Here is a 17,429-nt window from a genome sequence, read left to right as displayed (position 1 = left end):
TCTTTCTCAGAATTATAAACACATTTTCTTCGTTCCCGTGCCATTTTTTAAGCGCTACACATTCTAATCGATAATTCTATTCGCTTATATAGTTGTTTTTACATAACTTTTGGCATGAATTTTCATTTTCCATCAACTTGTCTCCTCGTATTTTAGGACTAATTTCTAGACTTTTCAGATTAGTTAATACATAACTAATTAACTGCTATAATACTTTTATTATTCTTCCACACTTATTGTTAATTTACTAATAGTTATCAGTATAATATAAAGTATGTACATTGATTTTAAATAAACATTACAATTATTTCTGGATAGTCAGCAGCTAAAGGGAGTATATGAATCAAATGAGTTTCTCTTATTTTGTTACGTTTAACGCTCTTGCTTTGTTTAAATTTATTAATGAGAGATTGTATAAAATCTTAGTTCTTCAATTTCCTATAAATTTTACTGATCAGAAGGTATACCCCCATATAGGCTACTCTTCATGTGAGTCTTTTACTTCACTGAAATACTATGGATTCGGATAAGTCCATTCAAATACACCAAAAAGATAAGGACGTGTAACCGACCCGAAATAAGTTAACAGTTTAAATGCAATTAACCTATATGTACTGCATACCTTCATTTTGTCGTTCATTGAATTGTTTATTATAGAATTTAAAGAAAAAAATTAACTGGTGCTGTTGATTTATTGATAAACATGTAATAGGAAAACAAAGTAAGTTTCTATCAAAACATTCAAATCTATAGATTGTGCATGTAAATATTTCAAGTAAACTTACAAGATTAATTCGTTCACGTGGTCGACATTTTTCACCTACTAAAAAAGCACCGTATATTGCCAAAACTCTATGATCTTCATCACGATAACGACCAAGCAATGTAATTGCGCCAGTTTCTGTCCCAGTGTTATTTGCGAAATCGTTAATACCAGCGATTCCACTATTACCAACACAACTACCAGAAGTCGTTTGATTACGAGTTGCTGTTCCAGTCTGGATTAAACATGCATACATATTAGTCAGTTTACTTACATCTATCGAAACACTTACAATACTCAGTTTGACATAATTATAAAACTCTTGGACTATATTTATAACTATATAGACATTATGGTGTTTGCTACTGATGTCGAAAGATATAAGTAGTATGTATCATCAATTGAAAGTGAAATGCCAGACAGCAGAAAATCAAGAAGACCGAGGAGGAGAGAACGAAAACAGAAAGTGATTGGTATGGAAATGAAGGAACAATGAAGTCTGAGACAACTGAATGCCATTTGCAAATGAACTGTATGGTTCTTAGATTTTAGTAAGAGATTCTGTAATGTTGTGTTAGAGTACATTTCGTTGTTCCCCGTGTTCTCATTCACTACAACGTAAATTTACCAGCCTATGAAATCACTAAATTCTCTGTCAAACTTACTATTGGGTTTGTTCCAAAATCACTGAAACTTATTTGTCCTGTTGTACTTCCACCTACTTGAACTACATTTGTACTATTCATAAGATTTCCAGATAAATTTGAAGAAATTAAACTTCCTCCACTTAATCCAATCATAACCATTTCATTAGTGGTTGTTGGGCCGCCAGGAGCAGAAGAACTAGGGCATGTTAAACCAGCTACTATGCGATTAGTACTTTCATCTCCATTTTCAACACCCCCTAGTAGTACTTGACGCCAGCGTGGCATTGTCTCCAATGTTAATGATATTATTGCTTGAATCATGTAAGGTTGAGAATCAATCGACATATCCCATACATCTGGTAATGAACTCTGGTAGCAAATGAGAATTACAAAAAAACGTCGTTAGGCCAACTTTAGCATTTTTCATATAAAACGAAAAACAACAAGTTACTTCGGTTTATTAATGAAGGAATGTATTACTACAGTTATGCTTTTAATTTACTAGTAATAATGATTGTAAAAACAGAGTGTAAAAGCTTGTTTTGATAACATAAACATTAATTTTCTTGTATAAGATTATTATTGTCTATTTGAGATACAAACACTCATAATGAAATTTCATACAAACTTTTTTCTAGAATTGTGAACTGTAACATAGCCGTACATTTAGGGAATTTAGTACATTACATATAGCTTATTGTCAATGATAACCCGATTTCTGAATTATTCACAATAAAATCAGTTAAGTTTATTTCTTTATTGATTAAATTGAAAACATTCAAATCTTAAACAAAACCAAATGGAACTGTTTCAATTTGACTGTTTTTTAATCTTTTTTAAATAGTTTTATGCTCTATTTTTTATAACTTGACGCTTGACAGTGTACAGATTTAGGGATTTCATAATCTAGTTTTCGATCAAGCTATGTTAGGCTGAATAAAGTTCTAAAGTATAAAACATGAAAAATTTACATTATCCCTAGTTATAGGAAGCTTATAACTTGATGACATCTAACTTTTCCTTCAAGCTCATTTGTCAGACCTGAATGCAAAATTCAATCTGATAGCAAAGTCTTTCTTATATTATCTATTAAAAATAAGAAACTCTAAATATAATTACTCTGAAATGCGATAAATTTGTTTTCATACTTTATCAGAAGTGTTATCTAAGCTCCACGTATTTCATTTCCTCTTTCCGAATATTTCTCACTATCATAACGGACATAGAAGCATTTATAGTTTGGAGGTCTATGGTCCTTTTTTAATGATCTGTGAACAGATCAACATGTAGATTGGCTGTACTGTATATACAATTTAATTATAATTTATTCTATATTTCCATATATATATATATATATATATATATATATATATATATCGTTAGATATGCATTCTATTTGTACATGAAATAGTATTTACATCATGCCAGGATTTGATCTATAAAATTTTATGAGCTTAATTTCTCAGACAGGAAATAAACGAACTATGGACATAATACTAAAATTCTTTTTTCTTCATTAATTCAGGATTAGAAGTATTTTATGTAATTCTGGATCAGAAATTACAAAATATACTTCATAACTATGATAATACCGTTGTGTTGAAAGTATGGTTTCAAAAATAAATTTTTAAGACCCTATCCAGCTGTTTCGTGTGTGCATTTTTTCTAACAGACGTCTCTCAAGTATTGCTCTAAACAAAAAAACAACATAATCACACTTATAAACGAGTGAGTATGAGTTTCTTAATGGTAAATAACCAGATCACCCGTTTTTTATTATTCAAAAGTATCTGATATTTTGTTATTGTATTAATCTTACTCCCATATCTGAGCTATAAGAAAGGAGTTTAGAAAAATAGTATAAAAAACGGACACACATTTATGTAGAAGTTTAAAAACAGTACAACGACACTGTAATAACTTAAAACGAGAACATAAACAAATAAAGGCAGAAAGATAAATGAACAGAAGACAAATAACTTGAACTAATTAATCCCATGTATTAGAAAGACCACAAAAACTAAATACATTTCGACTATAATTAATCAGAAGCGACGTTACAAAGTATCTTTGAGCAGTTATGTCTGATGACGTGAGAAACTTAGCAGGAGCCTCGCATCTCTCTATACAACCAGGACTATATTCTACACCTGAAATGGAATCGAATATTAACAGATACATTCTAACGCGAAATAGTGCCACAACAAAAAATCGTTGTAATCAATATTAAATTTACTGTTTAGATTTCACAATTCTTCCCGGTGATTTTCAGGTTTCCAAGTTGTATCCCGTAACGTAAATTATGTTTTTTCTATTCAGAAATTTGCAACAGAATGATGAAAGTATATAGCATTGTTGTACATATAGAGGTCGTCTTATCGTCATTGATCTTTGTCAGGACTTAGTTTCACAAAGCTTAGAGTCCCCCTTGTTAAATTTGGTAACAAAATGGTTTAAATGCGAAACAATATCGAAAATGAATGCGGTTCTTTAAACAAAATACAGGATCTTGTTAGCGCAAAACGTATTACATCACATACTTGATAAATGTGTGTCGTACTGTGATCATCTTCGTCATTATTATCGTTGTTAATTCTAGTACTATTAGTAACTTCAAAGAGAGTAGTAGTATCAGAAGTATTTTGAGTTAAATTTGTATCCATTTGTTTCTTGTTTCGATCAGCTGATGGCTGATTTATATCGGGATAAATGTGCCGCAGTGAATGACATAATTCACATAACCTTATAGCTCTATTTCCAGTTAAATATGTACAACCAGTAGACCAGCATGTAACGGAAGCTGAGTTGTTTTTACTACGACAGGTTTTTGATTCACATGTTAAACTTATCTAGAAAAAGTAAACCAAACAGCAAAGAAATCAAAGCAATACAGTATTATCGGTTTAAATAACAGTGTAGGGTACTAGAACAAAATCAACGAATAACAGGAAATTATCAATATTTTGTGCTTACTAACAGACGAAAAAGAAAGACTGGAAAAAAATAAGACTACCCATTCTACATAAGCCTATGTTGTTCAGCTCTATAATCACCTCTGGAAACTATTGTCATATTGTCTAGTCTTAAGAAAACTGAAACGCTTGTATAGACTACGAAGACGTAGTTCGCCACTGTTTACAGTTGTATAGGATAATTCTTTATTTAATCATACTGACAGTTAGTGACTTCATTTATTTCTGTTTCATATTGTAATTGTTAACCTAATAATAAAGCAACAGTTATACAGTAAATGGATGGAGTTTAAGCTGGGAAAATGAAATACCTATATGAAAACTGGTACTATAAGAAAATAATTTCAGTTTCCTACAAGATAAAGAATTTTTAGATGCCATTAATGAATGACCATAAAAATTAAGTTCCTTTTCTACTTTGTAAGCCAAACACCAATTGAGTTAAGCAGAAAATAAATTTTTAAAGAGTTGTTGTTATATCTAGAGCCTTGATTCTTAATATGCCGCGAACTACTTGACTACTTGAACGATAGAACCCGCAAACGTCGCAAAAGAGAGAAGACAAAGACTGGTAAGCAGGAAGTTTATTGCCCCAAACAGTGTCAAAATATAGCACAGAAATCTCGTGTATTTATAGTTTTTGGCTGAAAGTAAATTATCATTTAGGTCAACCAATAAGCACATAGGTATCAAACTAATCCATCCAATGGAGAAGCTCCACGTTGGCATTTCTAGAACATTCCCCTAGCCCTGATTGGATGGAATGTCTGCGGCTCTTCCTGGGCTTCCTAGAGCCTCTTCGACTTCACCTGTAGACCATCCTCACACCTCCCCCCTTTAAAGTCTGTTGTATAAGTCCTTTTTCTCGGATCCACCTGGAATTGAGTTACCGCGATTCTCTTGCGACTCATTACTCTCGAAGGTTGTGTCGCCTTGCTCTTGCGTCTTTTATCTTTTCTACCTTCGCGCGCCTGAGTGCTTTTTGGAGACGAATTCATGAGCAAATGAAATGGGAGCCGGCTTTGTGGCATCCATGTTCTGCCATCCCTTCGCATTTGATTGATGTGTCTTATACAAGTACCGACATTTCTTCGGATTAAATACAATACACTTCCAATTCGACGTTCTATAATACCTGGTTCCCACCTTTTTCCACCTTGATACGATTTAACGAGTACCCTTTCACCCACCTTGAAGCTACGAGTGACCATATGGTTTCCATTCGTGGGTTTACTTGTCTTTCTAGGTGGCAACATACTGCTAAAGATTGTTCGAATTTTCCTTCCGAACATACACTCGGCTGGTGACTTACCTTCGGGTACTGCCGGATTGGGGGTAACTCTGTAAGACAAAAGGAACTTGCTGATTACTTGTTCTGGGATGGCCTCTCCTCCCCCTTTAACTAGAGCTCGTTTTATAGTATCCACGAATCTTTCTGCTTGGCCATTCGACTGAGGATGGTACGGGGGAGACTGTAGATGTGATATGCCATTTTCAATGCAAAACCGTTTAAAGACAGATGACATGAACTGGGTGCCGTTGTCAGTCACTAAGATCTCAGGAACCCCAAAACAAGCGAACAAACCTGTCAATTTTCTTATAGTACTCTCTGACGTCATTTTCGGCATGTCGTATACTTCTGGCCATTTTGTGAAGGCGTCGACAACAACCAAGTAATTTCTGCCTTGTATTGGGCCGGCAAAATCAGCGTGTATTCTTTGCCAGGGACCGTCTGGTTTTGGCCATGGTTGCGGTTCAGCTTTATTTGGGTTCTTTGCGGCCTCTAAACAGGACGAACAACTGCGACATTTTCGCTCTATATCATGGTCCATTGATGGCCAGTATGCGTAGCTTCGAGCTAACGCTTTCATCTTATTGATCCCGGGATGGCCGCTGTGGAATTGTTTCAGAACCCTGTGGCGTAATGTTTTTGGAACAACAATTCTGTCACCAAACATAATACATGAGTCGACCATCATGAGTGAGTCTCGCCGGCGGAAATATTGTAGCATCTCACTTTGGAAACGACGGTTCGGCCACCTGGTTAGGAGATAACCACTAACTTCTCTTAATGTCTTGTCGTTTATCGTAGCTTCTTTGATAGCTTTGAAAGTGACTGGTAAGCCATCGACTGCGTCTTCCAATACTCGATGTACTTCTGCTTCCGTCTCAATTGCTGCTACCAATGTATCTTCTTCATGTTTTACTCGCGAACCAATCAGTCTAGACAAAGCGTCTGCTTGTCCGAAATCAGTAGTGGGCTGGTACTTGATCTTAAAGTCATAACCTAAGAGTGTAGTTCCCCACCGTTGCAGTCTGTTTGCTGTGTATACCGGGATACCTTTCTTCGACCCAAAAATGGCTAACAATGGTTTATGGTCAGTTAGTAGGGTGAACTGGCGTCCAAATATCATCTTGTGAAACTTTTTTATGGCAAAGATAATCGACAATGCTTCCTTTTCGATCTGACTGTAGCTACGTTCTGCTGTAGTTAATGATCTAGCTGCATGCGATATGGCTTTTTCAGATCCGTCTGGCATGATATGAGAAATAACTGCTCCAATGCCATGGTTTGAAGCATCTGATGCTACTACAATGGGTAAGGATGGGTCATAATGGGTGAGCAGCAGATCCGAGACTAGTATTTTCTTGATTTCCTCGAAAGCGGCTTGACAATCCGCAGACCAATCCCACTTCACATTCTTCGCCAGAAGGTTATTTAAGGGGGCACGCAGGTGATGAAGGTTAGGAATAAAAGCTCCATAATGACTAACTAGTCCCAGAAAGGATCGTAGTGTAGGGACGTCCGTTGGTCTAGGCATAGTTTTCACTGCCTGAGTATTCTCTGGGTCTGGTCTTCTGCCATCTTTGTCGATTATAAATCCGAGGTAGCTTACCTTTTTCATACAAAAGTTACATTTCTCTGCACGCAGTCGAAATCCATATTCGGCTATTCGCGACAGCACCTGGTCGAGCTTCTTTTCTAAGTCTATTTTATCTACTCCCATAATTATTATATCATCCAGATAGGCTGCAGCACCTGGAACATCCTGTAGCATAGTATCCATCACTTGCTGAAATATAGATGGGGCCGTCTTGACTCCAAAAGGTAGTCGATTATACCTGAATAGGTCCTTGTGTGTGTTTATGGTGAGCAGATTTTTACATTCATCAGCAACCGGAATTTGTAAATAAGCTTCCGATAAATCTAACTTTGCAAAGAGCTTACCACCATTCAGCTTAGCAAAAAGATCTTCAGGTAGGGGTAGTGGATACTGATGAGTTTCTAGGGCTTCGTTTAGCCCGGTTGAGTAATCGGCACATAAACGGATGCTACCATTAGTCTTCTTTACTACCACTATAGGTGCAGCCCATTCTGAGAAATTCACTGGCTCAATGACACCCAATTTTTGAAGTCGTTCTATCTCTTGTTCAACCACTGGGAGGGCAGCATAGGGTACAGGTCTTTTAGGTCGAAAAATGGGAGTAACTGCAGGTTTTAAAGTTAGTACTGCTTCAGCCTTCGTGCATTCTCCTAATCCTTCTTTAAACACTTTGTGATGTCTTTGCAACACAGTATTTTTCTGGCTACTCTCTAAGGAGTTATCAGAAGTAACTCGTCTGCAGATGCTATTAATTGAATGTTCTGCTAGCTTGAGTGTTTCTATAAGATCTAGACTCAATAAGTCGAGTCCTGGGTTCTTCGTAAGATATATGGTTGCATTTGTCGTAACCTCACCTTTAGACACAATGCAAGGTATTTCTCCTACAATGTTTAACTTACCGCCAGATGCACTGTGCGCTAGTTGTGTTGTTCGATGCACTGTTGGTCGCCCAATCTTCCTCCAAGTTTCTGGGCTTATTAAAGTAATGTCAGAAGCTGTATCGAGCTGAAGTCGAGTACGGCGTTTATTAACATTCAAGGTTACATACTTTCTTCGATCATGTTCTGTTCTGGTACGTGCTACCATTATTCTATTGGTTGATGAACAATTTTTACGTCTTCGGAAATGAACACTTGATGAACGACGGTGCATCTTCTTCTTACAGCATGTTTCTTTATGTCCTTTGAGCTGACATCTAGTGCACCGGTAGTTTTTGTATGGGCAGAACCTTTTGTAATGCAGCTCTCCGCAAAACCAACATGCGGATGGAGGCTTCTTAATGGTTGTGTTCTGCTTTTGCTTCCCACTTACTGCCTGTACATAAGGTAGTCGACCATTATTTTCTACCATTGAAGTGTCATGCTTCAAGTTCACCAGATGCTGACATTCAGTAGTCACCTCTTGAAGGGTGATATTTGGACACTGTTCAATTTTGCTTAGAATTCTGGTTCTAATGTCGGCGTCTTCTGAAGATTGTAAGCTGCATACGAAAACAAGACATTTGAATTGGTCTTCTGTCATTGCTGATAGTTTAAAGCGCTCACATTCGCGATTTATTATGCTAGCATGTTGCACCAGTCATCATTGCCGGCTTTTACTATTTTCAAGCACTGATATCGAATATTGAACAAGGAAGACTGTTCACCGAAAATTTGCGACAAAATTTTAACTGTTTCTTCGAATGAAATGTTTCTTGGGTTCTTGGGCAGAATGTAATTAGTATATCGTTCATGTTCAATGGTACCCAGCTTTCGTAGTAGCACCCTGACCTTGGCGGCATCATCAAAAGTTTCTAGGTCGACATTAAATACATCTTCATATTTCTTGTACCAAGATTCGAATGTTACACCAGCAACACCATCAAAATGAAATTCGTGAATGGAATCAATGATACAATCAGCATGCGATTTGGCAGAAACATCTGTAAGTCCATTCTTATTGAGGTTCATCTGCTGGGTTAGTTTTTCGAGTATGCGCATCTGGAATTGTTCAAGCCGTTTTTCATGGCGCTCTAGAAAAGCTTCAAATTGGTCAAAGGTAATAGACATCTTGATAAGTTAACCCGTCGCCAGTTGTTATATCTCGAACCTTGATTCTTAATATGCCGCGAACTACTTGACTACTTGAACGATAGAACCCGCAAACGTCGCAAAAGAGAGAAGACAAAGACTGGTAAGCAGGAAGTTTATTGCCCCAAACAGTGTCAAAATATAGCACAGAAATCTCGTGTATTTATAGTTTTTGGCTGAAAGTAAATTATCATTTAGGTCAACCAATAAGCACATAGGTATCAAACTAATCCATCCAATGGAGAAGCTCCACGTTGGCATTTCTAGAACATTCCCCTAGCCCTGATTGGATGGAATGTCTGCGGCTCTTCCTGGGCTTCCTAGAGCCTCTTCGACTTCACCTGTGGACCATCCTCACAGTTGTGTTCTCTGAGTTCGGCAGAATAGTGGTGATGTTTTCATTATCTTTTAAGACGAAATTATCAGACGAAACTTTAAAAGTAGGAGTGACGCAGTATAACTTTTTAATTACTGTCTAAATTATATTTCTATCGACATGAGATATAGTTGTTTATTACTTCTTAGCGTTTTTCCTTAACCTGATCTCTTATCTTACAGTTAATTCCTGGTTCTCTCAATGGTTGGTAATGATGGGATAAAGATATATATGATAGTGGCTGAATTAAAGCTAAACGCAGATTACTGGAAAAATCGTCCACTCTTCAACCTGAATTATCGATATTACTTATCTCATGGCTTATCAAATGATATTTGAACGAAGCATCATGTAAAATCAATTTTTCTCGAAAAAACCATAGTTAGTTTTTAAACTTACCTGTTTTGTCGGTAGAAGAATATCAATCAACTGGTCAAAATCCAAACGGTTTAATGCATCAGCACAATCTAAGCAAACGTACAAAGGTGGTGGTTTGCCACTTTGTTGAATTGATATTTTTGGGTTAACTGTCATCTATACGAAAACGTGAATGATATATAATTGTTATATTGTGTGGTAGTGACAGTTGATTAAATATAACTTAATGTGAGGGCGATACTTATCTATTGACAAGTTCAGTAAAATGTCTTATTTAGAAATCGAAATATCCATCACAAAACTAATTATATTCTATATATTTATGAAACAATTTTACCAATCGTACTGTTAAAAATAGCTAAACATCCAAACTAACTATCACACTACCTCTGATGAAATGGTGATTTTAAAACCATTAAGTATTTATATTATTAGGAGCAACGAAATCAATAATAAGGGGAACAGACACATATGTCAATTAGTGGATGACAGCAGATATCAAAATGTACGGAAATAGTTATTGAAAACTAATTCGAAGTTTTCCCTAACATACTAGCTGTACTTCAGCAAAGAAGTAAAGATCGTATTAAAATTAGTGCATTAATCATTTTGAGAAAAGATAGAAGCGTTATTCAAAACTGTTGCATTAATGCACTAAAAGTTGCACTGAGAAATACAAAGAACGGGAAGTATCAAGAATAAGCCGATAAAAAGGGCGTATGGAAAGTATGCAGCATTTATAACTTATAAAAGCAAAAGTAAGTGAAAATCGTAAAACTTCAGAAATGAGAAAGAATATTATTATAATTAGGGATATTCACAACAGTTTTACTGAAGTTAAATTTAAACAGTTACATCATAACGAGTATAAAGCTAGTTCACGGTATGTTAACGGAAGATTATTATTAGATGTAGTTAGTAGATTAAGTGTTCGCTCCAGTGTTAGATTGTCCTTGGTTGTATCTGTTATGAGATCGTTCGTAGTTATGATATAGATACAAGTTATTTGCACATTTACATATCTTCCTCATATTAATATATAAAACTTAGATTAATTTGTGTCAATGAAGCTCTTTCAATTTTTAATTCAGTCTAAACATAACACAAATAATGAGTACAAAACACTGTACGTCAACTGTTGTTCTTTTTATCTCTCTTAACTACTTATAAGTAGTAGGAAATAATGGTTTCTATTTATTCTGTATGGTGTTAAATATAAGAATTTACCTTCATTGCCAAAGCTTTTCCAGTTTTATTAGGACAGTCATTTCTGTAACACATAATCGGTTTCCAAGCTGAAAAGTAGAAATCTTATGCGTAACTAACTTATTAATCAAAATTCAACATAAATTATTAGAACATGTTTGCTGAAAATGTGTAAATTAGTTGTAAAATGAAATGCGAATAAAATAATCATAACAGTAGTTATTAACATGATTTTATAATACATTAAGTTTCAAAGTGAGGTAAAAAGTTATAACGGAAGTAAAAATATGTTGTGGACATCTAAGTAAATAAAGTTTGAAATGTTTTCAAATATCAGTCTAGGAGGCGCTCTCCGTTATTTTATTAGAACAGACACACTAATGTATTACCGAGTCATTTTATTTTTATAGGTAAATGACAAATCGTCTATTGACGTAATAAGAATCAACGGTACATACGAACATTATCAACACAGATTTCAGAACAGATGTAAGTTGACCCAAACTACCATTTCTGATTAGCACGACGAGATAAACATAAAAAAGAAATCTAAATAATAGATCGGCAATGACAGAAAAAAAGGCTAAAGGCAGTAATGTGGTTAGAAAAAACAAATTTGGAGGGTAGGGATGGAGGGATACTAAAATTAGAGATTATTAAGGAGATGATGACGATAATACAGTTTTTCTGAGCTGCAGATACGGCATAGCTAGTTGATATGACAGCAAACAATGGACTAAGCTTGACACAATAGAAATATAGGAATGATTTTCTCCATCCTCCAGAGACTCATTCATTACCAAACTGCAAAATATTAGGAAACTCTACTTTTCTTTCTACAAAAACACTTATTATTTAACAAACACATGACTATTTAAATATTTTTTCTCAAACTACTCACAGTTGCAAATTGATAAAAATATAATGAGTAATTCATACTAATTGGTTTGAAAACAAGAGAAATTGGTCATTAGATTCATTCATATCATGTAACGACATGAATCAAAGCCTAAATTATTTTACTGACCGATATTTCAAAAAATCTATTAGAATTCTTCAAGTCCTTTCCTATTACATTTCACGCAAGTTATCACATTAAAAAAAGTAAACGTCTGTATACTTACATTCCCACGTATAGTGTATTGGTTGTAATGCTTGATTTCCATAGAATGCTGTCGGATAATTTTCTGGCCAATAATGAAAAAATAAACAAACAGCTGGGAGTCTAGCTTCAGTTGGTCCATAAGCTATAATCATTAGTAAGTCCTAAATGGTAAAATAAATTAATAAAAAAGCCGTAAAAATAAATTACCAAAATTAATTACGTGACTGGAATAGTAATGATAATAACAGTAATCATAATAAATCTATTCTAAAGACAAACAAATGAACAAATAAATTCAGGATCAGTGATACTTTCTATGCCCGTTTAAACTAGTCTGGTTGAATCTAAACTACAGTTACATGATTATTGATTTGATAAATAAGCAATGTTACTCTAAAGAAAATAGAGTATAGCTTGCATTAAAAGTTCCCAACTTACTTTATATAAATCTTTCTTTTTGGACATAAAGCTTTCTAATACCCAAACATGATATTCTAAAATGTAAATTATAGAGTAAAGATTAAAAATATTGAATGGCTACATTAAGTTTATCAATTGTGATTTTTTTAAAAGTTAGACGTTAATAAAATAGATTTGATCAAATAGAGGGATTCCGACACATTTACAATCTGTTTCGTATTAACTCAATGAATCATTTCCTTGACTGATGAAAGTAATACACCACTACAAGTTTTAAGTCATTTTAGTCATTTTTCTTTTGTTATCAAAGAACTATATTCAAATGTTCATTCTTGTTGACGAAAACAAATGTCACACTTTTTCTGGTTATTTGTTTACTTGTATTTAAATGATTTAGGTTTTAGATAGTCGTGGTTCTTGACTGTTATTCCACCACAAAAGTAATGGTCACTTATTTAGAAAAACAAACACAAATTCAAAATACTTTGTTATTAAACAATAAACATTTTTATTCTATCTAGTTACTCATTACCTAGGCTTTAACTGATAAAGTTAGTAATTTATGATTAAACTACTAACAGTATTTAGATATTTTTATTGAAAATAACTGAATAAAGTGAAGAGGTTTGGCGTGTATTAGATATACATTAGTGAATCTGTCTTAAACAGATGATGGAAAGGAAAAAATTCAATCAGAGTGTATAATTAAGATACAGGGACAGGCAGGTATCAATTTTGTCTAAAATCAACCGAATAATACTATAATGACTGTGGTTTAAATTCATTATTCATATGTCTCCCAGGATTAATTAAAAATTAATAATACCTTCATCCTTTACATTCCTTATAAATGATATTATTTGCATTAGTTTGTAGCTACAGTTCTCATACATTATATGCTACGACTAAAACATTCCCAAAAATCATATTTCATTTTGACCATTATAATGTTGTCACACCAATCCTGTAACTTCAACTCATCAATTATCGGTACAATGTAGATTAGGAAAATTTATTGTTCTAAACTACTGAAACGATTTCGACAATTTTTATTACAAGAGAATAATTATTTGACCAAAAAAGTGCATACCTGGATATATTCAACAGATATCTCCATAATACTCAAACCACTCACAATATTTTTAATATTTTTGGTCATAACCTCAAAATTTATCGTTAAGAGTAAACAAAAAGTGTAGTCATTTTAACGTCACCAGAAAAAATTCATAAAATTTTATCGTACCAACGATTGTTGCATGTTTCAAATAAATAATATTAGGTTATAAATACAAATCAATAAACAATAGCTGGGTTTCGTCGCATTCTTGGATCTCTAACTTATAATGTTCACCTAGCATATACAATATTCGGATACCTAATTATTAATTGTTCAAACAATAAAATAACTATTAAAGCTACTTATTAAACTTTATCCTCAGAAAATACAAATTTACTTACCAACTTTTTCTACATGTTGAAATACTAATGTTAAAATAGATGGAATACAATCTATTGCATAGGATTCTTGATCATCTGACATGTCTAAAGGGCGAATATATAAATAAATACAAACCAATAAAAATCTCTTGTCTAAAATATAATGAGTGTTACAAGGTTTTATCAACATAACCTAATTACTGATATTATTTTTACGTTATTGGATAAAATGAAAGATTACATTTAAATAAGTGGTGTCTAGTCCTACGTCAAGCTCACATAGGTTATTCTAGCTTCCGGACAAACTGGTTTATTTATTCTTCCCAAGTCACCTTGTTAATTACTCTCTTATTAACCATCACCGTTTTATATGAGCGTATGTATATTAGGTGATTATCCTGTTCATTAAGTGTCCATGACTTATTTTTGTCGGACTATAAATATCAATTCACGCGTAATCAAATCGAGTTGGCTCCCTCGCTTTCCCGCTTCTTATCTCGAATGTCTGTCCGGGTCAACAAGTTTACGAAATATACGTTTTCAAAATTCATTCTCATATTTGACTTTTCCGTTATTCACTAACACAATTTAAATCGATTACTGTATACGAGGGTAGCTGGGATGTATATTTCGATAACATCATCGTTCGATCTAACTGAAGTCAAATCAAAGGGTTACAGAAAATAATTTACTTTATTCATTAAAAATATGATAATGATGTTTACTAAATTTTGAAAATACTTTCGTTTATTCTTGATTGTTCATTGTGCATAAATAAGTTGGAAAGAATGGGTGTTCTGTGAATTACCTGGTTTAGAAGTCTGAAATAATATTTCTTTAATTGTAAAAAATACTTAAATATTAGTTAAACTGAAATTGGTTGTTTAATTTTTACCATGATCATTGGAAAACTAGTGGCCTCTAATTGATGGCAATATATAATGAAAGTACCTGCAGTACATGATATCATATATAGTAATAATACTATATCAAGGTTAAAATTGATAAAACACAAAGGAAATCGAAGATTTATTACACCTGTGAATACATGACTGACACTGACGGATACTATATTTTATGCATGTTTTGCCTAACGTTCTCGAATTCAACATTTCAACAAGTGACTCTGTCATGAGATTACTAAACGTGCTTGAAATTCTTTAGTTAATTCAGTATGTATCAATAAACATAAACGAAGGATAAGTGAATTCGAAGTCAGTTTAGTAACAAAAGTTTGTATCGGCAGAATTCTTTTGCATGAATATTTTTGTTGTTTATAAATTCTCAACTATGCCATTGTAAGAGCAAAGTAGTTCGGTTTCATTTTATCTGGATTTTAATAAACACAGATAAACTAAGTAAAAATTAGGTCAAATTCATCTTAGATTACAGTGAAAGCTATAGTAGGGCTAAAAAGTTTGTTCAGCAACAATTTTAATAGAGAACAAAGAATTTCTAACAGAAAACTTCATTCACTAATGAATTTAATGCCTTTTATCATCAAAACTGTATTGAAGTAATTCGCTTTTTAAGTGTTCACAAAAAAATGACAGCCTGAATTATTGAGAAACATAAAGTTAATCCAGAACTTTGAATACATTACAATGGCTTCGGTTGTAGATAAGTTAAAAAAAGCTCTCAAATAACTAGATCAAAAGACGTGCCAATACAATTTTACGGTTTATTTTTCCGAGTGTGATATTTAGTTACATTTGTTCGATGAATATCTGACTAGTTGAATCAAAAAGACCAAAGTTTTTTGCAGAAATCTACTATGGAAATCTGTAACTAGATTTAGTCGTCTTATATCTTAGCCAGAGAAAAAAAATGTTTTTATTGCTTATACTCACAACAAAAAGATTTTTCACGATTTTTTGTGTATCTACTTACGTTATCAAAAGCTAGCTATCTACAGATCCTTTGGTTATTTTCTGTCTCAGTGACCTGAATGTTTTTAAATTTTGTGTACGATAATTATAAGTTTGTGACAAACAGCACAAATCATTTTCTTATATCATAGATCAACTATGTCTTGCAGTAGATTTTAAAGTGCGTTCGTGACTTATCGGATGAATTGACTTGTATCCAAAAGTTGATGTTCACACCTGATCTTGAACCCACTAGCTATCGCGATAAATCCCCAATGAGTTATAAATTGAACTGCTGAGCACAAAAAGTTACTCATTTTCACGAACCTTTCTATTGATTTTATAAGCACAAGTCATCATTACATATTTTCCAAACAATAACTAATCACATCAGTCACGAAGGCATGACAAAAAATCGCAGGTACTGTGTTTTGAATTCATATAAAGTAATATGGAAAATTTCTGTTTAGCCACGAAATATTTCTTTATCCCTTCTTTTATCCTTATACGTTCATTTTAAATGGTAAATGATTAAAGATTGAAAATCTAAAATCTATACCCTTTAGTAGGTTATGAAGCCAGGGTATTTTTTGTGGTCACTGATGAACAATTTAAGCTGACTTAATTAAGCAGACTGTCAAAAACCAAATATAACCTACATTTTGCCCCATAAATCACAACAGAAAAGTCGATACGCAACTCTGTACGCCTTGTTTTCTTACTATAGCGAATTTTTAGTGTCAATGTTTACTAAAATAGGTCATATGGGCCAAAGCACCATTGTTTTTGTAGTCTGCCATCATCATTTAACATAACTCAAAACTAATGAGTGTCTGACTAGTCAGTGGAATAGTCTCCACATGATCAGTACTCGTTCAGAGACTAAGGGTATATTTGGAATTTTTCCTGCTTTGTAGTCAAATTTTATGTATGGGAGAGATGAAATTCAATCATTCTGTTGGTCGAAAGTAGATTACCATGTTCGTTTTAAGCTGATATAATTAACAATAAGGTCTTATTTTTAATGTTACTTAGAAAAATAACGTATAAGGTCTATAATAGAATGAATTAAAACATCTGTACATGGTTTAGGGGCACAAATTTTCTCTTTATCCTGTCCTTAATTTACGAAACCCGAAACTTCACTCTACATAGAAAGAACAAATAGTAAGTCAGTGACTTACTATAAATCAATGGTATCACCACTGAACATAGTAGATCGATAACACTGGACTGCATATTTGATGGAAAATAAAGCAACATCCATGTGATCGCTAACGGTGCACCTTCTAAACAATCATAA

The 17,429-nt window shown here is 33.6% G+C and overlaps 1 protein-coding gene across 1 annotated transcript in view; it reads right to left on the bottom strand.

Moving 5' to 3' along the window:
* Smp_148250 (hypothetical protein) overlaps positions 1-14,361 on the bottom strand; it is a gene marked incomplete at both ends in the record, with an annotated part of 98,424 nt that extends 84,063 nt beyond the window's left edge. The window contains 8 exons of the mRNA XM_018795750.1: positions 786-998; positions 1,429-1,779; positions 3,951-4,259; positions 10,112-10,246; positions 11,318-11,385; positions 12,421-12,562; positions 12,840-12,895; positions 14,280-14,361. Of these exons, the coding sequence (XP_018650031.1) occupies positions 786-998; positions 1,429-1,779; positions 3,951-4,259; positions 10,112-10,246; positions 11,318-11,385; positions 12,421-12,562; positions 12,840-12,895; positions 14,280-14,361 (1,356 nt within the window). The remainder of the gene's footprint in view (positions 1-785; positions 999-1,428; positions 1,780-3,950; positions 4,260-10,111; positions 10,247-11,317; positions 11,386-12,420; positions 12,563-12,839; positions 12,896-14,279) is intronic.
* Positions 14,362-17,429: the final 3,068 nt, after the last annotated feature.

Source organism: Schistosoma mansoni, chromosome 2, assembly GCF_000237925.1.
Source record: "Schistosoma mansoni strain Puerto Rico chromosome 2, complete genome".
NCBI classification, from domain to species: Eukaryota; Metazoa; Platyhelminthes; class Trematoda; order Strigeidida; family Schistosomatidae; genus Schistosoma; species Schistosoma mansoni.
This window is presented reverse-complemented; position numbering and strand designations above follow the sequence as displayed.